At 38.5% G+C, this 25716-nt stretch overlaps 1 protein-coding gene across 2 annotated transcripts; it reads left to right on the top strand.

The window, feature by feature from the left end:
- The first annotated feature begins 406 nt into the window (after positions 1–406).
- b4galnt1b (beta-1,4-N-acetyl-galactosaminyl transferase 1b) lies at positions 407–24906 on the top strand. Of its 2 annotated transcripts, XM_047346938.1 has the most exons (13): positions 407–690; positions 9886–10000; positions 10106–10207; positions 12988–13210; positions 13300–13476; positions 14867–14973; positions 16890–16927; positions 17023–17203; positions 19109–19201; positions 19310–19497; positions 19574–19714; positions 19809–20046; positions 22644–24906. In XM_047346938.1, exons 4-13 carry the CDS (start codon positions 12996–12998, stop codon positions 22859–22861), a joined length of 1596 nt encoding a protein of 531 aa, XP_047202894.1. In that variant the 5' UTR covers positions 407–690; positions 9886–10000; positions 10106–10207; positions 12988–12995; the 3' UTR covers positions 22862–24906. The 2 variants fall into 2 exon arrangements, with proteins under 2 accessions (XP_047202894.1, XP_047202893.1); XM_047346937.1 differs by lacking the exon at positions 9886–10000.
- Positions 24907–25716: the final 810 nt, after the last annotated feature.

Raw genomic sequence — 25716 nt, 5'->3', positions numbered from 1 at the left:
ATGAATTGATTTTAGGTTAGGTTCGGGGTAAGATAAGGGTTAGATTTAGGGTAAGGGTCAGGGTTAACCTATAGCAATGCATGGAATTCAATGCAAGGTCCCTGTAAGGACAGCAAGATACTACATGTTGACGTCCACATGTATCTATTAAGAATGAGCTGAATGGGCCATCCTGCACAGAACACCAAGCCCCACATAGAAAGGGGGTTATGTGCAGGATAGCAGAAGGAAGGGTTTTCCCAGGGTACTATTCATGCAAGAACCACCACTGCACACAGTAATTGTGCACACACACATGCTAAACACGACTTAAAATTTTTTTTTAAAAGCATTACATGTTATTTGATCGAACACACTCCAGTATATTTGATCATTTAAACATAAAACACTATTTATTTCAGGCTGGAGCCCGTGCAGCTCGTTGAACTCTCTGGCTCTCGGGGTGTATAGGTGTGGTGCCTCTCCGCTGCGTTGCAGCCGCTGTAGCTGCAGGGGGAGCATCCATCCGTCCATCCACAGCGTGCTGCTGTGTGCTGCGATGTTCCGCGGCCGCCTCATTATCCGCCTCTTCTCCGTGTTTCCCTGTTATCTGATTTCCCTTCCACCAGACCGCCGTGGAACGGATCCGTCATATAAGGGGAGAGCTATGCGAAGGAAGGAGGTGACACATCGGAGCGCGTCTTAACTGAGGTGAGAAGCCTAGTTCATTTAATTTCTTTATTTATTTTTCAATAATAAGCCTCTGATTAAAGAAAAAAGGCCCTTCGATTGTTTCGCTCCCCAGATGAACACTGGACAGTTAATTTGTTGAACAAAAGACAGGGAAGACAATAATGCATTGCAAAACATTTTTTAAAGCTGTTTAATGAGGAAAACGGTTGCATTTGTCAGATGGGTGTAGGATGTAAACCGTGTATTCGACAATCAGCCTTTTAAATGCGCGTATCTCCCCTGCAGTATTTTTCACCGTGAAAGGTATAGGCTAATGGGCCTGCTTGCAGCTTGGCATTTCAGCCCACTGTTTCGGATAACTGCACGGTGAACTGGGTTATTTTCCCGTTTTTATCATGGATGTTTGTCGGTGCATGGGATGTGCAATCAGAAAGAAGCACATAATACAAATGGACCCTGAGCAGTGATTCTGACAGTTTGGGAGGGACCCTCAGAATATTACAATCGCCCAAAACACTCCTAACAATATGCTCCTTTTTTTGCTTACTACTTTAAATGATCGAAAACAGTTTTCTCCAATGATTAAAGACGACACACTAAATGCAAGGCTTTGTCAGGCAGTAAAAAGGTGGATGAAGAGGATTTGATTTGCAGACTTTAAAACTAATTCCGGACTTTTTCTGTAGAACCAATCAAAGGGACTTCAGATATAGTTAGTCGTCTTGGGCACATTTTCTCTTTTACCCATTTTGTTTGCGTCAGTCGTGGCTTTTACTTTTGTTGTTGCTACAAAGTAGGCAGATAGGAAGCGGGAAGACATGCAACAAAGGTCTACGGGGTCGGGACTCGAACCCGGGATGGTTGGGTCGAGTACTGAAGCCTCCGTATATGGGTCGCTAGGCCACCCAACGCGCAAAGCAGGGTACCTTTAAACCTGAAGCCAGCTTCCTTGGACACATGCTTTTCATGACATCATAAAAGGAGTAAGGAAATTGATCAGAGTTATTCACCTGTTAGGGAAGTCCCAGCAAACACTTAACTGTAACGTCTTATGTACATTTCCGCAAAAACAAAAAAATCCCCTTTACAATTTTCTTCAGCTTTTCTTTTGCGTAGCATCAACAATAACCTGAGTAAATACAAAATGCAGTATTCAAATGCTTATTACATGTGTTAAAAAAAAAAAAAAACTGTCCAAACCAACCACCCCCTTGCTATATCATAAACCTTAAATAAAACCTTACAAACAGATGACAAACAAACTCATTGAGATCTAAGTAGTCTGGAATATGAGAGAAAACAGTGTCAGTTCTGTGACGAAGTTAGGCTTCCATAGTCCAACTGAACAACAGTGGAAATGAACACATTTCAAATTTGTAATAATACTATTAGGATAGTTATCAAGCAATAAACATGAAAGTTAGATAAAAGCATCTGGGATTTCCTCCTCGGAGTCAGTTTCGCTGTCCAAATGGGAGAAAAGAAGTAGGCTGACCCTTGCTGTCCAGGCAAAGGAGCGCCTAGTAGCCACCAAATCAAAAGAAATTAAGAAGAATAAACATCGTGGCGCATGGTTGACAGTCTCTCTGTTGCAGACATCGCCAGTCCATCACCCGGAGAAAGGTTACGTGCAAATGTGTAGAGGTCTTCCCTGTATGTATCCTATGTGTCTCTCACTGTGGTGTGTGTGCAGTGAGGCAAATGACCTTATGATTTCTAACTTTCAGGCAAGGTGCTGGGCATTCTGAAATATTGTTGCACTGTCCAAGGGATTGTTGTGCCCTTGTAAGAACAGTGTTCTTCAACCACCTCTTCAATCACTCGCCAGTGATCAGCTTACAGTTCTTTGTCTTGTGGTGGTCCGCTGTCCTCACACCTTGTCAGGTTCAATCAACCTAGAATACTTATAACATCACAAAAAGAAGAGAAAGACAAGAGAATTAGTTTCTTACTTGCTGCGATGAGAACGGACAGAGATGTGCTTTCTGTTACAAATCTCCTACCACTCTGAAAACACATCTCTCCAACACCTCTTTTTATTATCATTACGGTGGTCTCTAGTTACATAAACGTTGATGCTCTTAAAGGGTGGGGAACAAACAGTAGCAACGTGACATAGATCATGTACCCCATTATCTTGTACAAACACACTTGCACAGTCTCCATAGTCTCAAGATATGTGCATTCTTTGTTCAGCGCAATCAGCCTTCATCTTTATGATGTCCTCAACTGTGACTGCATCATCCCGATTCCACCTTTCCTCCTTGCCTGCAAACAACTCATCACATGTTTACTTACACATACAACATGAAAGGTTATAAAGGTCAAATAGTAAAGTTAATAAAGAAGAGGAAATATAAGATAAATCTATATACAATTATTCCAAGAGGTTTTGACAGTAAGACAACATCCTATCTTCACACAAACATGTGGAAAGCAGTGATATCAGCAATATCCCCATGCCTAAATTAGGAGGCCTGCCAAACAGCACTTCAAAAGGACCGAGGTGTGCCCGTGCCCTTTGTCTCATTCTCTTGTAAGTGAATAGGCAGAGCCTTCATAACACTTGGCTAATTTTAATTTCAAAGGCCCATTCTCACACTTCACGTCTCCATCACTCTGTGGGTGATATGCATAGTGTGTTCGTAGCCCAAAAACTTATCTCCCCCATTGTTGCATCTACAGAGGAATCACAACCATTCTATGGCCTCCAACAGCGCAAGAAACAAACAAATGTTTCTGTGTTTTCACTACACCAACTAAATGAAGCCTATGTCTTTCCTTCTGGATTTTGCAATGTAAATGCAGTGGTTCATTATTATCCTAGTTACTTAATAACATGGAACTTCATCAAAATATCCAGCAAAAAGCAAAGAGAATTAATCTTCTGACTCCACCTGGTATACAAGCAGTGACCATTAGCTAAATATTCAGAATATTAAAAATGTGACATATGATGTTTGTGGAAGGCCTAATCAGAGGTCATTATTTCCATAGTTTCAGAATACCCAAAGAGAATTTCAGAAATGGTCTAATCTGTGGAGATGTAAAATTTCACGAAAGCATCAACAGCATACATTCAGAGAGGTTTTCAGAATGTGAACTTGGGGAGCTGGGCACCGGTTATATGAACAAAGCACAATGTTTCTCTCGCATTGTCACTAAGTCCTTACTGGAGATATGAGCTACCCTTTTTGCCATGAGTGCTAGAAGTTTTGTAACCCCATGTTACTTTATTCTGACATTCCCCTTTTCTGACGCAGGGTCCAACCCATGCAGCAATTCAGCAAAATGTTTGAAAATGAGTAACCAGGATCACATTACATAGAACAAAAGTTACGACTGTAACTACGGTTCTATGAATCCCGGATGACCGCCAAAGCGCTTGGTCCCTCGGTCTCCTCGTGCACGCGAGAAGATTGTCGGGACTGGGCTCCCGGTGTCATATGACTATATAGACTCACGTGAGCCACCGGTAGGTCACATGTGACCATGTTATTAATTTCTCGACCTGCGCATGCGCGAGAATGATCATTCAGTGCTTGAAGCACCGCCTCTGGCGGTCAGTAGGGATGAAATAGAACCAAATAAATAAATTCTGACATAACTATGTGCCATTATGAATTTACCAAAAGCAACATAAAGAAAATCCAGTTGCTTTTAACTGCAACGCAGTTCCAATAACAACTAAACACAAACTTTAGTTGTTGTGCAGTTCATCAATATCTAACTTAAAGTCACATATCATCCTGATTTGTCTTGTATAAAGATGAGTATTAGATTAATGGAAATCTAATGTAATTTTAATGCATAAACCGTACAAATTGAATCTAATCATTAATTCCCACCAAGTATGAAGTCATGTCAAAAATATATTCCTTACTTTTGGCATATCTTGAACTGTCAGCTAGCTTAATGGCAACAGGGAAAGCTTTCAATCTAATAAATCACCAATGATTCTGCATGCAAAACTAATCCTTTAAAGAACTTTAGACTATTTCATGAACCTTTTAATAGTAAAACACAGCAATCTAAATGTCATGTTTCATCCTTACTCAATTATTACACAACAAAACATGTTTTTAGCACAGTAATCACTACAAACCTTTTGACCCTATTGTCTCTTAAACAGTGTTAAAACGCAGGAAGGGAGGTGCTGAGCGTTTCCATGAAAGCAAAGGTGTGTACAAACCTGGTAGGTATGGAAGCAAATCGTTACCATATTTCAAATGAAAAAGCATTTTCAGAAATGCTTTTTTAAGAATGTGGCTGCATTGTTTGACTCATAAATGAAATTAGTTATCAATAATCCTATTTGCATTTTAATTTTCTTCTTCAAGACTGCTCATTCTTTCACTTAATTAAAATGAAAAAGAAAAAGACATTTGAGATTTATTTTTCAAAATGTACCCCAGCAAATAGATACCAGAATTCAATTTGAAATGTAAAATTTGAAAATGAAAAAGCATTTCCAGAAATGCTTTTTCATTTTAAGAATGTGGCTGCGTTATTTGACCCATAAATAAAATTAGTAATCAATCATCCTATTTACATTTGCATTTTCTTCTTCATGACTGCACATTTTATGCCATAATCAAAAAGAAAACAAAGCAGACATTGCTTTTTCGTTTTCGTGGTCTGCCCGCAAAGTACTGCCCAGAACTCGAAAATGAAAAAGCATTCCGAGCTGCGGGCGCAGCAGAGTGACGTCAGCAGCCGCCCTTCCTCAGCTCCCTGCTGACCAAGCTACCCATCTTGTTCGGTGGGAGGCGCTGTGCACGTCTGCATTGCATTACATTGCAAACGTGCCGAGAAATTGATTGAATTGCAGCAGGACCGAGCTCAATTTGTGGCAGTGGCAGGCAGAACTGGTAGTTCCGGTGGCAGGCTGTGGCATCCTTGTGGCAGCCTTATGGCCTGGGACATCCAGCGTGTTTTTAAGCATTTATTTATAATTTTCTGTGAGTGACGATTCAGAATAGCCGCTCATGCTCTATAATAAACCGGCTGTTTGTGCAATAAATCGTCATCTTTTCAACACGTCACACATACACATAGTGCTATTTATTTTCCATGTCAAGTAAATACAATCACCTTATGTTATGGGTCTAAAGCTGTTTATTAAATAATAATCAATAATGAAATCATTATTTAAAGGTAACAGGTTATAACAATAATGACAACCCATTTGCTGATAATCAGCATCAGCTTCCACAAAAACAGCGGCAACCGCATTGGCAAGTTTTACGGCCGGTCTGGCACCTTCTGGCATCCACGCGGAATCCCCTGCCACCCTGCGGCAGACTGTGGCAGTTCCGGTGCCACCGAAGCTGCCACCGGAACTGTGGAGCTGTGGCGGAACTACCAGTTCTGCCTGCCATTGCCACAAATTGAGCTCGGCCCTGCTGCAATTCAATCAATTTCGCGGCACGTTTGCAATGTAATGCACTGCAGACGTGCACAGCGCCTCCCACCGAACAAGATGGGTAGCGCGGTCAGCAGGGAGCTGAGGAAGAGCAGCTGCTGACGTCACTCTGCTGCTGTGCCGCTCGGAATGCTTTTTCGTTTTCGAGTTCTGGGCAGTACTTTGCGGGCAGACCACGAAAACGAAAAAGCAATGTCTGCTTTGTTTTCTTTTTGATTATGGCATAAAATGTGCAGTCATGAAGAAGAACATGCAAATGCAAATAGGATGATTGATTACTAATTTTATATATGGGTCAAATAACGCAGCCGCATTCTTAAAATGAAAAGCATTTCTGGAAATGCTTTTCATTTTCAAATTTTACATTTCAAATTGAATTTTGGTATTTATTTGCTGGGGTACATTTTGAAAAATAAATCTCAAATGTCTTTTTCATTTTAATTAAGTGAAAGAATGAGCAGTCTTGAAGAAAGAAAATTAAAATGCAAATAGGATGATTGATTACTAATTTCATTTATGAGTCAAACAATGCAGCCACATTCTTAAAATGAAAAAGCATTTCTAAAATGCTTTTTCATTTGAAATATGGTAACGATTTGCTTCCATAGGTAGGTGGGCAGAGCCAGGCAAACCTAACCTTTGATTGGCAGCCTATGGGCGGACCCCACAGTTCCTTTATTCCAACCCATCTTAGTGAACCTTAAACTACAAAACTGTTAACATGCACCTACCTCAGAAACAAGCTGCTTCTTAACTCTCCTGGAAACTCCAGGTTTTAATCAAACTGGAATTTAGAAACATTATTCTAAACATGGATTATTGTTTCATGCAACAAATAAACAAACATTAATTCCAACAAAACAAAGACAAAACATCAAAGACAGACAAATGGCCAAATTTGAAGCTTAAAGAATTCAAAGAAATTTTTAACAATCTCTTTTCAAAATATGTTTTCTCAGCCTTATCTCTTAATGCTGTAATTGATGAATTTTGTTATGACAATCATCCGGATCCTTTTTAAAATGAGTGCACATAGTCCAAAGAGATCTCAAACAGTTTAGAAGCACAGCAACAGTTTTCTCTTAAAGGAATCCAAATTTACTGATGCTGGAACCCTTTGTCAATTATTTGTACTGTAACTCTGTAATAATAATAGCAATTATAATCCTGAGATTTATTGTTATAATTATGATTTTGTTTGGCTCAATTTGATCGCAGCTGTTTTCAAGAATTTCTCTGCTCAGGTTAAATGCAGAGAAGTATTTTAAGCCGGCGTTGATTTGGTGATAAATGTTCCAATATTTTATTTCTTAGAAATCTGAAATTACCTTGTGTACCTTTGTACTCCTGTGTATTCTTTTAATCTTTAAACCCTAAGAAATCAAACAAGGAGACTGGAGTTTGAGCTGACCGTCATCTTTAATGTCAAGAGGGCCTTCATTTCTTTTTTTCTTTTTTTTTCTCTAAAATAAAGGACTTTAATTGTCTTTATTCCGTTATAAAGAATCCTAGCCCTGGCTCCAAAACAAAACTCTTCAGCCCCAATCTGTGTTCTCCAGATTAGAAATTTTGAGTATTAATGCATTTTAAAGCCATCAAAATGACTGGAACTTATCATTAGCTTAGATCTGTTTTTAATAGGTCTACCTTAAATTAAGTATTATCATTTTATGGACCCAAAATCTATGGCTCATGGGCTTCCGGAGTCCAGGAACCACAGGTTGAGGACCGCTGCATTGAACAATGATGCCAGCTTTCTGCAGAGATTGAAAGATTGGCTAAATATCTCGAGACCTAAGAGTGTATTATTTCTGGCCTGGACAATAATCAGATTTAGGGATTGCAATCATTAGTTCACAGCTCCTAATTTGCCCCAAACTATATTTGCTCCTAACCACAAGTGGTATTGAACTCTGTCGAATTATATAACATTCATAAACTAATCAGTCCCATAACATATTGAAATTCAATCTTTGAGATAAATTCTTCACATTCTCTATGATAGATGAGGAAGGAGATTTCTATTTCTCAGACTAGAATATAGCTAGGGTCAACACTGAAATTAGTATTTAGAATAATGAACTAGTAGAACTAGTCTGTAACCAGTAAAATAATCCAGCCTTGGATCTGTCAGCTCTCAGCACCAGAACCACCACAATAAAAGAGAAAAAAAAATCTTACTGCGTGGTCAGATGTGGGCCGTGTAACTTTGACAGAACCAGCTTGTGTTGTTGCTCACTTGGTTCCCAACTTTTGTCTCTCTTAACTTGAAAGATATTTATATTTCTGCTCCAACCATAGTTCAGTCTGCACTAAGGCAGGCACGCCGTTGAGTTATGGCACAGTTCATCGGACCGCTGTGGTCTTTTGGTTATAATGGGGCTGTAATATTATATGACAAGGAGAAATTCTCCCTGATAACTTGCTTGCTGAAGCAAAATAATCTTCTATATTGTGTATGGATAAAAAAAACTAAACAAGGTAGGGAGGACGAATTTAAAGTAGGGGACGGTGCAAACACAAACATTCAATGCAAATTAATTAAAGGATAATCAGTCCTGTATGAGCAATGTCAGGCAACTTTTATTCCTAATGGATTCTAAAATTCAGTTCAATTCTCTGAACTCAGGGGGAGGAGTTGCCATGAGGGTCTCATTGACCAATCAGAAGAGGATTTGGAATAACATCAGCGCTACATCACATCAGAATCTACTATTGTAATGTTTTTTTTTCTACCTTTTTTGGACATCAGAGAAACTCCTCTAAGCCCTACAAATTGCATCAGTCTACCAATAGTTTGGCATGCTTCCATTTTAACGATGTTATAATTCTACTCAGTAGCAGACAGGTTCAGATTCAAAGTCAAACACCAACAAATAATTCATACTGAAAATCTAAATTTGGTTTAGGATTAAACCAATTTTAGGATTGGTTTAAACAGGATTAGGATTTTTTTTCCTACAATAAACTAAATCTGATTATTTGAAGTGATCTGGAAACAGAAAGCCCTTGTTTGTGTGTGTGTGAACCTGATATTTGCGTACACTGTATAAAAGTATGCATTTTGTTCTAACCTGAAAAAAATTCTTATGTGCATTATTTTCTCTTAATAAAATTATTTACTGAATATTTGGCAAGAAGAGTAAGACCCAAAAGCAGACAGACAGGCAGAAGCAGCACTGTAAGTTGAAAGGTTTAATGAATAAAAATTAAAAACTTACAACCAGGCTTGATGAAACAGAAGCAGTCATGGACATTAACAGGTCATGACAAAACAGGATGAACCAGCAAGGATCAAACAGAACAGATGAGTATATATAGTGACATGCGCAGGTACGACTGGAGACTGATTGGCAAGACCCAGGTGGACTGAATGAAGCTGATTGTATGGTGGTAGTTGGAACCGAAACATTTTAGGAAAACAACAGATACAAGGACACAATCTGGCCAAAGGAAAAAAATCTTACATATGCACCATTAACTTGTAAAGTACCACCTGGATAACATAAACAATAATGATCCAAAGGAAGACCCAAAAAAATAATTACAAAGAGATGCTGAAAATAAACCCAAAGGAATCCAAACATCAACAAATCGTGACAATTTTGCTAAATTAAAGAATCATTAGATATTTTTTTTATAGATATTCTTTGTTTTTAACCTTTTTTAAAGTCAGAAGTCTAGATATATGTCCTTATATCTGAATATATTCAGATATGAGGATATGTATTGATTTCCATCTTAAACTTTATGACCTGGTTCAACTTTTTTGCGTATTCCTCCTCAAGCTTCCCATCTTAGTTTGCTGGCATTTCGGTCGAGACTGCATTGCCATAGTGTATTCTGCCTTATGGATATTGTTGGAGTAGTGGGTTCTTCCTGTCTGAGTGGTCCCTCAAAAAGGTATTTTTATACAGTTTATATAAATATCTGGTGTCAGTAATGCTGCTTTTGATCGTGAACTGCCAGAATAACCACCAGTAAATTGTTTTGTTATCTTATTTTCAGATGAAGCAGCTGCTCAAATGTTTACTTCACTGTCTGCTTGGTTTCTGGAGATGCTGGTCTCAACAAAGATCAATCCTTCACTGACTGGATCGAGCCAGTGAGGTATATTTCAGACAGAAACTGAGAGATTTGTATGTTTATGACTTATTTAAAATGGTAAATACATTCAGAGCCAGCTCTATTTGGTGCATGATGATTACTGTAGACTCAGCTAGACTGCAGGCTTCTGTTCAAAAGGGAGTGTCTCTCAGACCCAATAACACATAGAGGCTTGTGTTCTCCATTCACACTACATCAAATTGCATGCATTTATTAGCTGGAGGCTTATAATGAAATCTATTTGGCTATTTTGTGTTTTCTTCATTGCTGTTTTTCACAAAAGGGTCAATCCTGACATTCTTTCTTAATGACCAGAGCTATATGTCAACAACATGACTTATTCAAGAGCACTAAATGAAAAAAAATATGAAAGCACACAAACAGATAATTTATTTTTGTATTGTTGGTCACTTCAGGAAGATAAAGAAAGATGTGTGGTTGCTACATACATTTTGTAGAACTGAGTGAAAAGAAAGAGAAACCTTAAAACCAGATACAAATTCATTTGCGTCATTATACGATTAACTCTTAAAATAACATATTTGAAAAGTGCCAAATCTGCCAACACCAAGCACAAATAGACAAGGGTAAATAAAATACCTCTGTTGTCATTAAACTAATATTTAAAATACTCTAAAATGGCTTTGTGTTTCTCCCAGGCAGAATAAAATCTATTATAGCATTTACTCACTCATATTTAGTCAAGGACAGCACCTAGTTTAACGATACAAAGTAACTTTAGAGGTTTATGTGCTATGTTTATTTAATTTACATAAATACATTTATTACAATCTATGTCTTTATCACATATCTGAAGAAGCAGAGATTCAGTATATTTGTCAGAATTCAAATTTATTCAGCATCGCTAAATCAATTGTACTTCAGTCAGGGAAGGTCTGGATCTGTTATCTCTCCTTGTCAGTCAGACTGGGTCTCTGGACCAGTGGACACTCATCTCCCTGCTTGGCTAATGAGAAAATCTCAGTTCAATTTAAACTGGTACGAAGGTCGTTCCTGAGTGGGGAAGGAGGTTTATATAGTTAGTCACTTTTGATCACTGTAGAACCGAATTGGATGTAAAGAGAAAGAAAAAAAAAAAAACACTGAGTGCTGGAGAGAAAAGAAAACTATCTAACACAAAAACATTTATCACAAGAGTTTAACACATTAGGCACTATTTAAAGTTAACTAATCATGGGTTATTTGAAATCTTTTCTTCTTTTTTAAATAAAAAAAATGTTTTGTTCATATATTCTGACTCTTTCAGATCTCACTGTTTTGACCATAATACTTCTAAGTTAAAATAACAATGAAATTTGAAGACACTGGATGCCTTAGATGTGGGACAATAGTTGATTACGGCAAATCTTAAAGTTCCAGCACGGACGTTTTGATGGAGATTGATGAAGCTTAGGTCAGATGTGTGTTGTGGCAAACAAAAACGTTAAAGTAAAGAAACAAATTGTTTGCACGTATATAATTGTTTAGGATGTCGAGATTAAAGAAAACCTTTTACTTTCAAAAAATGTTACATCTGGACCATGGACTTTGTATAACACGGCAAAGGGAAACATTTAAAACTGGACATATGTGCATGTCAGACAACCTAGTTTTATTACATTTCCTAAAAATAATAAAATTTACTATTGATTTCAAATGAGCAGGTAGTACGTTACAGGACTTTTGTCATTTCGCAGAGAAAGTTGTCCTGGCAAAAAATATATTTCAGAATGAAATTTGAATATTATCACTTAAATCAGCCCTGTTGTAATTCTGTAGTTTTAATATAGTAATAAATATAGAGTGTAAAAATTAAATGTTTTTTTTATGGGGTCGCCAGTCTCTGGCACTGTTATTTTGGGGCTCACAGGCTGAAAAGTTTGGGAACAATTGCTCAGACATGTTTAAAGAGTTTTGAAATTGAGACATTGCTATTTATTGTGTTAAACACCTTCATATCTGGAAAAATAACCTGCACATTTATTGTATCAAAGAACTCTTTAACAGTTTCTTAAAGGATTAATGTTAGCAGATATACAGTACAAAGATGGTGTTAAAATCCAAATACAACCAAATCATGAGTTAATATGGTAAATAAAAAGTCATCACAGTTATTTATAACTGGGAGGGAAAGTTAAGAGAAATCAAACTACTCATTGTATGATATCATGACATTTAAGTATGAAAAATTCTCATATCATATCATATCATATTATATCATAATCGGCTGCATAGTTGCACAGTTGTTTATAGTGTTCCCTTGTTTCAAAAAAGTGTTATGTGCAAATTCCTTTCTGCATGGAGCTTGCATGTTCTCCCTGTGCATGCATAGATTCTCTCTGTGTACTCCAGCTACATTTGCACAGTCCGAACATATTCACATTTGGTAAGTTGGTCTCTTTAAGTTGTCCTGAGGAGTGCATGCAGAGCTTTGTCCTGTGTGATTTTTTAGGTCTTTGTATCCTCAACTGGGGGCTTTCCAGAGTGCTCCCTGCCTCATGACCATTGCCACACACTTCCCCAACTCTTCAAGGACAAAGCAGTTATAGAACATGATGAATGTGGAAACTAATGAGGGAGTGCTTGCTGTCTGTTTAATATGCTGTAATTACGTAGTGAAACAAGTGTGAATTCAGTCACGAAGCATGTGGCACTGACAGAATACTGATTGCTCATATCTCCTGATTGCATTGGGTCTTTTTTTCCTGAGTTACAGTGGGACATAGGGTGTGTAGTCAACGATTAAGAAACCAGAAAGTCACGTCTACACACTTCTCTGACAGGATTTAATATGCGGACCCTGAGGAAGACAGTGCTGTTAGCCATTTTGGTGTCTGTTGTGCTGCTACTGGCTCTCTTCCACTCATGGCCCACTCGGGTGTACAACACAGTGGATGTGTGGCAGCGCCTAGGGCCAACAGTGGAAAGGCATCTGGAGGAGAGGCTCCCAGAACTGGACCACCAGTTAAGCAGCATTCCCTTTCGTGTCAGAGAAAGTGTAGCAGGGTAAGGTTTATATTTGTCAAATTAGGAATTCATTTTACCCTATGTGTGAATTTAAATCTGATTTCATGTGTCTCTTACTGTCTGTTCAGCTTGCTGGCACGTAATGGATGTGTTTGTGAGGGTGAGAGTGCAGGTTTGGACCTGCCCTTCACCCAGCTCCTGTTCCCTCGAGTGTCAGCTCACCCGCTGCATACTGCCTTCAATGCCTCTGAGCTGGAGGAAATGAAGATGAGACGGGCTAAAGAGTACAGAAGTTTCCAGCAAAGGTAACTGGGGAAGTAATATTCAATTCTGGGTGCCAAAATCATTATGGCACTTATTATTATATTCTTTGTTAATCCACAGACAAAGGAGAACATGCAGAAATATCTTATACAAAAGAAATATAGGTGATATTTACCAAAGGCAAGTGAGAAGACAAACTCTGTGCAAAAACAAAGCGGATCATCAGAAACATTAACACTTAGGGAGGAACCTTTTGATTTGCTCCACCAAAATAAACAGTAAATTGTTCTGACAATTTCAGGTTCTGCTGTTAAATTTTCCTGGAGAGGGGGACTGTATATCAAAAAAACTGTTCTAATTCTGTTCAGATTCTGGGAACCATCATTAGTAAAATACCGTAACTTGATGTGACAAGCCTCACCGGATTGGGTTATCTGAAAAGGGGGGCAGGCATTTGTTTTCAGACCCCTTTCTTTAGATTCCCCTAAACAAAATCCACTGGAACAATTACCATATCGGTAAACAGAATCCATCTATGTGTAATTTAATTTCATTATAAATGCAGCTGTTCTGTTAAGGTCTTAGAGGTTTTTTTAGAAAACATTATTGAACAAAAAGCAGCATGAAGACCAAGGAGGAGAACAGAGAGGTCAGGAAAAAAGTTGTCGAGAAGTTTAAAGCAACACTGCCCAATACCCATAACATACTCTCCCCACAATGAGGCAAAGTGATGGAAGCATTATGCTGTGGGGATACTTTTCTTCAGAAGAAAACCTGTTAGACACTTCAAAAGACAGAGGGTCTTCTATCACAGTAGCAACCCTAAACATACAGCCAGAGCTACAATGAAATTATTTAGATCAAATCATATGTGACAGTGGTCCAGGCAAAGTTCAGACTTAAAACAGTGGGAATCAGTGGCAAGACTCAATAGCTGATGTTCACATAATCAACCTTACATGTGAAACCGATCCAATCCACCGATCTTATCTACCTCTGCAAAGGTCTGAAAATCTGAAAAATGAAAGACTAAAAAAACAGATATTGTTTAGTTTAGTTACTTTAGTAGTTTGGACAGCAATGCTCTAAACATTCATTTAGATTTGCAAGCACTACCTCATGTGCAGTTAAAACAGGTTTGTATTGTTTCACGGATATTGTTTAATGATTGTCACGAAAATAAAATTGGAACATTAAAAGTCTATTGTGACCTTATAACAGCTGACAGTGTCAGCTATAAAAACAAAAATCAGTATCGGCCAAAATCAGAATCGGCAGGCCAGGCTTTTTAAAGATCGTAATCAGCCAGAAAATTGCAATTGGTGCACCCTTAGATTTTAGCATTGTGTCTCTGCTTATTCTTTTAATGAGTTGTTTTCTAGATTATCTGCATGTCTTTTGCACCATTCTGATTCAAACTTTTCTCATCAGATCCAGAACAGCTGCAGACATACTCATCATCGCAGAGGCCAACAATCCCCTACAGTATCCAACACAGGGGCTGGAAGTACGGCCTCTGAAAACAGTCATCATCCCAGGTATTTCTTTACGTCAAATCACATGTATGACTTTAATCAGGTTGCGGAAAAGTCTTGAGGCAATGGTTGTAACAGTGGTAGGGGTTTGTCCTGTATCCGGTGGGTTGATGGTTCAAACCCCTGCTCTGTCTGTCTCAGTCATGTCCTTGGGCAAGACACTTCACCCGCCTTGCCTGCTGATGATGATCACAGGGCAGCCTCACTTCTGTCAGTCTGCCCCAGGGCAGCAGTGGCTACAATGTAGCCACTGTCAGTGTGTGAATATGTGTAAGAATGGGTGGATGACTCATTGACGTATAAAGCTCTTTGGGGTCATTGAACGTGAAAAACTGCTATACAAGTGTAGGCCATTTACCATTTGAGTCATTTCTGATTTCTTTGTATTTGGGTTCAAGAAGTCAGACTTTAGTTTATTCTTTTAAAGTCATTTTAATCATCCCAGTTCTCAGAATTTTAAAAGTGAGCTCAAAAACTCTAAACCAGTGTAGCTCTGGTAATCTGGAATATGAATGCATTGGTGAGCACAAGTGCATTAACACATGAGAACAAATTACAAGCAGGAGAATGTGTTGTGGCTTTAGTACTTGCTTGTTGCAAGTCATGCAGTCGGCAGAAAAAGGGATAAGTGGCCTCAGAGGTCCCAGTCTTCTGAAAGGATAACTGATGAATGAGATTCCTGCAGAGTTTGTCCATCCATCCCTCTGGATGTTCATACATTTGTTTGTCCATTTGTTCATCTGTAGGTCTATTTATTTGTCTGTCTATCCATCCATTCATCTTCCTTACAGTGTGTGTGTGTTTTTTCCAGGTTCTATATTTAAAGCCTGACCGCTGTAGAAATATATATTTTAAATTCATTGTGAATCTTTGTATTACAGTTTTAGATTTATCTATAAAATGACTGGCATGATTCGGTTTGTAAAGGCACTCAAATGTAGAGACAGGCAGGGGTGGAGGTGAATACTAATAAATAAAAGGATAACTCACAAGATAGTGCTGCACTTGGAGAATGGACACAGAAAATGGGTTAGGCATGGAGCAGGCTATCAGAGCAACAGAAAACTGGAAGCAGGCAGGCAATAGAAGGCAGGTAAACAGTCAGTCAGTCATTTTCTGGGTAAACTAATGAATGATGAACTAAAAAAGCTAAAAAAACAAAAAACAAAACAGGTAAACAATAAGGAAATGGTCAAAGCACATACACAAAAAAAAAAAAAAACAACAAATCCCAAACACCTCAGGATCATGATGGACTGAGGATTCTGGAAATAGTTTCTGGAGAAGTATGTGATTTTGACATTTATTATGTGTAGGAAAATCCTGTGTAAGATATAGAGATTGCAAAGCTCAAAAAGGAGACCATCCACACAATAAGGTTTGGGGGATAAATAAGGTATGTTTTATACTCAGTGAGGTTTAGGATTCTGAAGGGATGAAACTCAATGTCAGAGCCTCCCCAGATCAATACATTCAGTTGTTTTCACAAAGTAAAATAATCTTCTATAACAACTTTTAACAGAATACTCAACAAATAACATATTTAAGGAACTTTATTTTTAGTCCGCTGAAAAGAAACAATTACTTGCAATTTGTTGCGAAGAGCTGCTAGTTGAAAGCTGGACATGTGGTAGATAGGCTACTAGAGGATGTTGCATCTGTTGAGATTTACAGCCAGACCGAGCCAAGTACAAAGACAAAACGTTGAAAGACCACAAGAAATCATGGAGAATTATTGAAAAGAAAGCCACTTTAAAACTTACAAGGAAATCTGGATCAATGGAACCAAAGTATGAAGAAATAATAGGTAATCTTTGCAATTAACTGATACATTTCCAAAAGCAGGATTTGTAGTTGTTTGACAAACTGCAGACTCCTTCAAATCTGCTAACAACTAATTCTGTCTTTATTGTTTTCAGGCTTGGCCTTACATGACCTTCCCAGAGACCATTACACCGTGAGTATTTTCCTCTTTTCCTTTTTTTTGTTTTACGCCTTCTAGGATTTTGGATTTTCATAATTGTTTCCATTTTGTTTTCCATCCTACTGCAGATTAACATCACTGCCACACTGGGAACACTAAACGTAGCAGCAGAAGTGGATGGAGTGAAAATAAAAGGTGACGGAGACATGCACATGACTCTGTTTAGCAGTTCGCTGCTGAACATGAACCGACAGCTGCAGTTTGTCACCTACACCAACACGTTGTTTCACCCCAGCACTGCAGACACAGGTAAGACTTCATCACATCTAGGGGGGGCTAAAAGACTGGCAAGATATCTCAGTTTGCAGATGACCGGAGCATAATAACATTTTATAACTCACAGGCATGACCAAGGCAAAACTGCACTGTTATCTGATCCATTTTAGTCCAGAGAAGTGTTTTAAACAGATAGGAGAAGCAAAGCAATAAAGTCTAATGAGTAAAACAATTTGTTTACAAAGGCAGAACATCCCTGCAGACATGCAGAGTTCCTGCAGTTTGAGCTGTTATTTAGTTTTGTTGTATCCAAACAAATAACAAATGTTAATTTTGAACAAATCTGATATGCATTTTCCCCTACATAGACGTACCTTTATAATCATTTGTTGACTTACTTTTTCTTCTGATGGATGACATACAGAAGGTAGCTCCTGTGTTAGCCCTTTGAATATAGTCAGCATTGTTCTCTCTTTGCATAAAGTTATGCTGCCCATTTGTAACCTTGTTGTCTTGCTCCAGACAATGACACTTTATTCTACTATAGTATTAGTAAAGGTTACATACAATCATAATAAGCATCAATGTCTCAATCATTTTGATCCTTTAGTTATGAATTTAATTTGTCCTTTTTTCAGGTTACCATACCAAACCACATTATTTCTAAAGCACTTAAAAAGCAATATAACAGCTGATCAAAGTGTTGTCCAAAAATGTAGGACAGAAAGGGTAAGGGTGAAAGATTAAGGCAAGATGACAACGCACACTTGGTAAAAAGCCAATGAGAACAAGTATTTTTTTCTGATAAATTTTAACCTAAATGAGTTCTAAAAGCAAACATTTGGTGCACAGGTATAAATTTGTTGTGTTTTTTTAATTATCTTGTCTGGATATTTGTCCAACTCTTCTTTAAATAATTGGACGAGTTAATTTAACTTGGTTAGTTGTCTTGTTATTGGCTGCACTTGACCTTAACTCTATTAAACACGGGGTAGAGGTCAGGAGTATTTCAGAAACCTAATGCCAGCCTGGTTTATCTGTTCTAAAACCAGTTTTCATGGTTGCTCGGGTTATTTTATCAAAGTTTTAACTGGGTAGATTAGTAGTTGAGTTTTCTTTCCTCCTTTGGTATTCCATCTTAGTTTATGTGATGCACCAGTGTCACAGTCATCAAAACAAATCCTCAGCATGATGCTACCATCACCATGCTTGACCAAATAGCTACAATTTTGTCTCAGCTCACCATTAAACTTGGACAGCTCCAAACTGTTTGTGAACTTGAAGGTGTCGATTTCGAAGAGAAACTCCTTTCCTGGTGAACTGTCTTTAATGCGGACATTGACACCGCCCTAGGATAGTTTGTGATTGGTTTGAGCCTTGCTGTTTGTTGGATTGTAAATGACCACCATAAAGTGTTTTTCTTTTTTTCTGATTGTTTTTTGATTGTTTTGTTTGGGTTAGACATAAAAACTGTCTTTAAAGTGGATAATAAGGCTAATATTAAGCTTCTAGAATAGCCCCAAACCCTGATCACAATTATGGACTATGCTTCCCAGAAAACCAAATAGTTTAAATAAGCTTTACTCTTTTTGCCAAGAAAATGTGAAATATTCAGCAAGAAATAGGTCAGAAGTTATTTCTTTGCAGTTTGCTAATGACATTTAAACAAATATTGGTAAGGGTTAAAATATACGTATTTGAGAAGCTATGTGTAGTGTTGGCAATATTAGGTAAGTGAACGAATTAAATTTAAAATTGTGCACTTATTAATTGTTTTTAAAATTTCTATACTACTTCAATGCATCGCTAAAAGCCCAAAGAAAAAATGATGTACCTGCCCATACTGAGTGAATATCAACTTTTTAATTAGTATTGTATTTAAAAGCGTCGCTTGTCTGTAGAGAGGAAACTAATCACATTTGTTTTTACGTCTCTTAGTGCAGTTTGAGACAGAAGGCCATCAAGCTGTCTTCAGCATCAAGATCCGTCATGGAGTAACTCCAAAACTTTACAACACTGGATCTAAGGAAGGTACAATACCATCATATTTTTACAACAAAATTTAAATGTCATAACAAAACCAATGATTTCTGGAGTGTTTTTTGAGTGTTTACTGTAAAAGCTGTCTGTTCTTTACAGAGTACAATATCAGCGCTCTTGTTACTATAGCCACAAAGACCTTCCTGCGTTATGAAAAGCTTCAAAGCCTTATCGACAGCATCAGAAGATACTATCCTACAGTCACGATAGTAATCGCTGATGACAGCGAGAATCCTAAAACCATTTCTGGGCCTTACATTGAGCACTACATCATGCCTTTTGGGAAGGTAAGGAGCTAGTGTTTCTCTGCTGTTATTGCTGATCCTCTTTGAATCTCTAAAGCTCAAACCTCTGGTGATGTAGGGTTGGTTTGCTGGACGAAACTTGGCTGTGTCCCAGGTTACGACGAAATATATGCTTTGGGTGGACGATGACTTCTTCTTCACAGCCAATACTAAGCTGGAGAAGCTTGTGGATGTTTTAGAGAGGACCACTCTGGATCTGGTGAGTGCCCTGAGAGATAAATTATTGCTCAAAATGTGTCGGTAAAGTATTAACACTGAGGTTAGACTGTGCTTCCATGTTTGTGTCTTTGTAGGTTGGGGGTGCAGTGCGAGAAGCCACAGGGTACACGGCTACCTACAGACAAACCATCTCCATAGAGCCAGGAGAGGAGGACGGAGACTGTTTGCACATGAGAAGAGGATTTCATCACATAATTGAAGGATTTCCTAACTGCGTTGTGACAGATGGGGTCATTAATTTCTTCTTGGCTCGCACAGATAAAGTCCAGCAGGTCGGCTTTGACCCTCGCCTTGCCAGGGTAGCTCACCTAGGTAAGTACAGGGAAGAACTGAAATCAGATTTCATTTCAAAACAGAAAAACATGTAGCTTTTTTGCTTTTCTGCATCATTTAAACATCTGCAGACATGCGACTAAAAATAGGGTTCACCTAATGTTCTCTCAGCACACGCAAGAGAAAATGGAAATACACTGTTCACTGTAATATTTTTAGAAAAGCTACGAGGCAATAGCAACGTATGGCTCTGTCTTATTGTAGATTCTGAGAAGTCGACTTGTTTTCACTCATCAATTTAACTGTGAATTCATCTCTGCAGTGTATCAAAAGGCTAATGCTGTGCAGTAAATAGATTTCATTTAATTACATTCAATTTCATCTTTTGACCAACTCTTCTGATTTTAGCTTTTAAAAAGCTGTCAAAAAGTTGTCATAATTATAATTTAAATAGGAGAGTAAATGCAGTGGTGCTGATTCTGTAATGTAACAACTGTGTTAGATCAACTCTTTTTTTGGCCCCATTTGCACTGGATTAAGACAGTAACACAATCTTCGGGATCTCTAAGACCATCTAAATGTTGCAGGATTGCAGCAAGTTTGCAAATCCTCTTTTCAGTATGAAGAAAAATATGACTCTAATGCATTACTGGCACACCACATATTGGCTTTTCACTTCTGCTTTTCTAGCCATCCTATCACAATGCTATCACACTGCAATGCACTTGGAATTTCTGTTTAAGTGGGGGAGGATTCCCTGCAGGGCAGAGGACTTTCTGTGCAGAACATGGTGCACTAAAGAGCATGACATTTTGCACAATTTATTTGTAACCAGACACAGGGCTTTATACACACATCTTCATTAGTGCAGTCATAATGATTCTACACACAAAATCCCAAATGTGTGTTTGTTTTACAAGAGTCAGAAACTGTTTTCCACTTATTGCCCTGTGACTATTGTAAATATATTTCCCAGCTTGAGCTTTTTCTTTCTCCTCCTCTTCTTCTCTCCTTGTTACTGATTACTTAGTAAAGGCTAGTTGTTCCTATCCCCTCCTTTATAACATATGCAACACTACAACATCAGTAGGGTCTTGAAGTGTTGGAGGATGAACCTTGGTATCCTCACCAGCTGTCCTGCACCTCAATCTACATATGCTAGAGCCACTTCGGGGTTGGGGAGACTCTGCTGTCTGCAAGCAGTGGGGTCTTGCACATTCCAGCCACAACTCAAATTTTAACACTCAGGTGTCACAGTGGTTGCTTTTTTGCTCCCGCCCTGGTGCCTGTGCTGATTCGGCAAGGACTGGAGGTTTGGGAATGGCCCGGGGATCTCTGATGACATCACTGTGGGCCAGCAGGTGACCATGGCCCTTTGGTGTAGTGTTGTTTGTGTGGGTGCTCGGGATAGAGTGGTGGGGCCCCATTGGGTGTCCTATTGCTCCCTGGGATGTGTTTGGCTGGTCGTGCGTCACAGGAGCTACTCTGGGTCCAGGTGGGCATCTCTTCCTCATGACCCATCAATGTGGCCTGATTACATTCATGCTGGATCCAGTCTTGGTTTAATGAAGTTAATCAAAGTTTTGTCTTGATATATCCTTTTTGTAGAGCAAATCTGCCTTGGAACATGCAGGCAACCAACATCTCTATATGGTATGCCTAAACTGCTAAGAAAGAACATGTGAAAAAAATAACATTTACAAATCTTTGACAATGTTACAAATACATTTTGCATTTGTACTGAAGCCTGAAAACTCACCACTTCCCTCTGTCGGCCCCCTATCCGTATGCACAAATTGGAGGTGTGTGTGTGCTTCTCCCCCAAAGAGCCATATTCCACAGGGATTACAGAGCGTAGTGGTCTTCATGTGTGTGGATGTGATTTGGGTGTAACCTTTGGCTAGAGGCCACTGTGCCCACTTTTGTAAATGAGGCACAACTGCTGTTGGCAGCCTCCTTCAAGCAGCACCCTAGGCCCATATAGGCTGCTCAACCACCACAATTTCATTATGGAAATGTTGTGCTTGTTAAAAAAAAGCTGGACAACTCATGCTCCACTGCATATAATGTAGAGTGCCCTGCTTTCTTGATGCAGCCCAGAAGACCTCTCCAAGAACCTGCAGAGGCTGTCCGTGTTCCAGTTAATTTTTGATGCTAGGGTGCAGGCTCGGTCTGGTGTGAAGGGGGCCTTACCAACACTTTATTTTAACATTAGTAAGTAAACGGAAAACTAAATTTTATCTCTTTCACCCCCCAGTTTTCAAATTTTAGCAGTTAGGAATCTCCATAAAATATTTTTATTTTTATAATTAGCTTAATGTTAGCTAGATGGTCTGGAATGCAGGCAGGCTGTTTAAGCATCTACTTTTACTATACCAACTGTAAAAAATACAAAATCATTGCTTTGACAACAAAGCTCAGGTCCAAAAACAATAAGGAAAAGTTAGATCAGTTGTTTTAGTTTCTCCAAAACCTATATTTGGCGTTCCTGTTGCCATCACAGATTTAAAAGTTACCTGTTGCATGTTCCATAACTCCTTCACATAAGGTCTAAAATGAAGTAATTAAGGATTGGGAAAATTGTTTCCCAATCTTTGGTGCATGGTTCTGAGTTCCCTTTTTGTAACTTTTTTCAGAGTTTTTCATCGACGGCCTCGGATCTCTCCACGTTGGCTCCTGTGACGATGTCATCATTAATCACGCGACCAAAATCAAACTACCGTGGGTCACACAGTCGGAAAGCGACAGGACGTACGCCAAGTTTCGCTACCCGCCTGCCTCCTCTGACGCCACACGCACAAAAAACGGCCTCCTGTACTTCAAGAACCGATTCCAGTGTTTGACTCGTAACTAGTTTCAGATCTCCCCTTGTCTCCCTGAAGGTTCATCTGTTCTTCCTGAGTTGCCAAAGATGTTTTCCTCCACCCTGTGCCGTCAGATAAGATTTGTGGCAAACAGTTTGGTTTGTAATGTTGAAAACCTTAAACAGGTTCTGCTGGTGTCTGCCTTTTAAGCAGTCCTAACCTGTTCTGTAGAAAGCTTAAGAGAGACTTAACAGGGTTTATTCTGGGAAGGCAACAGAAGAAGATCAGATCCAATTGTTTAGTCACAGTATATTTAGAGAAATATGCTTTGTCAAATCTTATTTGGCTAAACGAGCTTGAGTTGGTCAAGCACAGAAGGAAAACCCAACTGGTAGCAGCTAGTTGTCATCTCTTCCTTTTCACTTTGTTTTCCTGTGGGATATGTGTTTTCTTCTTTGGAAAACCATTCATGGCACCTGATGGCCTGAGAAAGAGAACTCCTTATTGGTGTGAGACGCTTCCCAGTAAGAGACAATCCTGAGCTTATCAATGCCACATGAAGAACATTCAGATTCAAAGTTCTAGTTGCAGACTTTGGATTGTTTCAGTTATTTTTGTCACCTTTGTTCTACCTCTGTACACAGAGTCCTTTTTGTTATGTACATCTAAAGTCCCATCTGAGGAAGAGAAATTTATGAAACTTGCCATCTGGAACAATAGCTGTTGTAGGCAGATCGGGAAGCAGCTTCGGTCGTTTGTCTACTGCCGTCTGCAGGTCTCCGATTTCTTCTGACGGAGGCGAGGTTGTGTGTTTGCACCCTTGTGAATGATGAGAAAATGCATCCTGACATGCTGCCCAAAAAGAAACATGGATGACCCCAAGGTGCATGTTAATATCACTTAATAAAAACAATAATGAACAAAAAAACATACAGATTGGAAAATTAATTAAGATCTTGAGGCACAGTGGGAGCAGTCAGGGTGAGAAGGAAACTGAGTAATAGAAACGAGCACCATTTCTCTGTTTTCATGTGGTTCTTTACTGTATGTTAAAGAGTGTGTGGCATGGTCATGCTGGAAGTTATGAAGCTGTGCTTTCATATCATAGCCTCTAGGTGGCACCCTTTAATCCATCCATCCATCCATTTTCTATAACCGCTTCTTCCATAATGTGTCGCGGGGAGCTGGTGCCTATCTCCAGCAGCCAACAGGCGAGAGGCGGGGTACACCCTAGATAGGTCGCCAGTCAATCAGAGGACAACACAGAAATACAAGACAAACAACCTTGCACGCACTCTTTCACACCTAAGGGCAATTTAGAGAGACCAATTAACCTAACAATCATGTTTTTGGACTGTGTTAGGAAGCCGGAGTACCCGGAGAGACACTCTTGAATCATTGCATTGATTCCTGGAAACGTAGAAAGGGTTATTTACAAAAACATTTTGTTTTAACTTATTTTTGACGGAAATATTTTAATTATTTTGGATATTTTTCTGTCTTATAGAATTTTTTTTGTTTCTTGTTGACAATTATGATGTTATTTCTGCTGACACAAACAACACAATAGCATCAATGATACTGTTAATTATGACTTTTGCACAGTCCAGTTTGTCTCATTTCATTTGTCCACAGATGTGAACTTTACCAATGCTGCGATTGATGTGTTGACATAAATATGTATTGTTTTACTCACTTTGAACACCACCACCCATTCCAAAAGAATGACTGAAGTACCGAAGGGAAGTTTTTCACAACCTTCTCAGCCATTTTTATTTCACATGATATTAAATGTCTACAGAAAAAAACCCCATGTTTTATATGTTTTAGATGAAGTTTAAGGTGAAACTATGAAGATGCACGTCGCATTATAGTAACCTTCACAATGATTTGTACACCTGCAAAAGATTTGCACACAAGCAGAAAGCAGAAACAAAGTCATTTCTGTAGGCTGTAGAGGAGCTATGAAAAACAACAGCCATGTGTTAAAATTAATGTTAAGAGTGCAAACATCTAAGCAGAAGTGTTAATTTACCTCCCTCATCACCTCACACAATTTGCACACAAGCCTTAAAATAAATGACCATTATGGAGACTTTCTGAGCCCAGGATGCAACTATTTGTTGTAAGTCTGCAACATTGAGGTGTGGAGACTTTTTTAACATCCTCACTGTGCTTGGTGACCAGAAAAACCTAAATTACCACTCAGTCTTTTCATGGTTTCTGTTTCAAAACTGGTCCCATTTAAAATTAATCCTCACACTGTACATATTAAGTTTAGGTGATCAGCTTTTTCATCATAGCCAACAAGATTACCACATGTACTTAAATGGCATTATTTTCTGTCTTCCCCATTTTGGAGAATAGCTAAAATAAATGGGCCTGTGTGTCATGTTATATTTTACTAAAAGTTCTTCTGGTTAGATAGATAGATAGATAGATAGATAGATAGATAGATAGATAGATAGATAGATAGATAGATAGATAGATAGATAGATAGATAGATAGATAGATAGATAGATAGATAGATAGATAGATAGATAGATAGATAGATAGATAGATAGATAGATAGATAGATAGATAGATAGATAGATAGATAGATAGATAGATAGATAGATAGATAGATAGATAGATAGATAGATAGATAGATAGATAGATAGATAGATAGATAGATAGATAGATAGATAGATAGATAGATAGATAGATAGATAGATAGATAGATAGATAGATAGATAGATAGATAGATAGATAGATAGATAGATAGATAGATAGATAGATAGACCAAACAAAAGGAATATTTGGAACACTAAACAGTACAATTGTTTAACATTTAACATGTGGACAAAAACGCTGTTTGGGTGGACAGTCTTGTAAAACTTAGTGTAAGCTAATGAGCGCTGGTCTG

The sequence above is a fragment of the Girardinichthys multiradiatus genome, chromosome 20 (assembly GCF_021462225.1).
Source record: "Girardinichthys multiradiatus isolate DD_20200921_A chromosome 20, DD_fGirMul_XY1, whole genome shotgun sequence".
Classification (NCBI taxonomy): domain Eukaryota; kingdom Metazoa; phylum Chordata; class Actinopteri; order Cyprinodontiformes; family Goodeidae; genus Girardinichthys; species Girardinichthys multiradiatus.
The sequence above is the reverse complement of the archived record's forward strand: the minus strand, read 5'-3'. Positions and strand labels throughout refer to the sequence as shown.

What these genes read in the sequence shown, in the direction of transcription:
- b4galnt1b (XM_047346937.1), top strand. Translation starts at nt 12,996, where the DNA reads ATGCGGACCCTGAGGAAGACAGTGCTGTTAGCCATTTTGGTGTCTGTT. An exon ending in GTCAGAGAAAGTGTAGCAGG is followed by an intron (nt 13,211 to 13,299) that starts GTAAGGTTTATA and finishes CTGTCTGTTCAG; the next exon opens with CTTGCTGGCACGTAATGGAT. An exon ending in CCCCAGCACTGCAGACACAG is followed by an intron (nt 17,204 to 19,108) that starts GTAAGACTTCAT and finishes TACGTCTCTTAG; the next exon opens with TGCAGTTTGAGACAGAAGGC.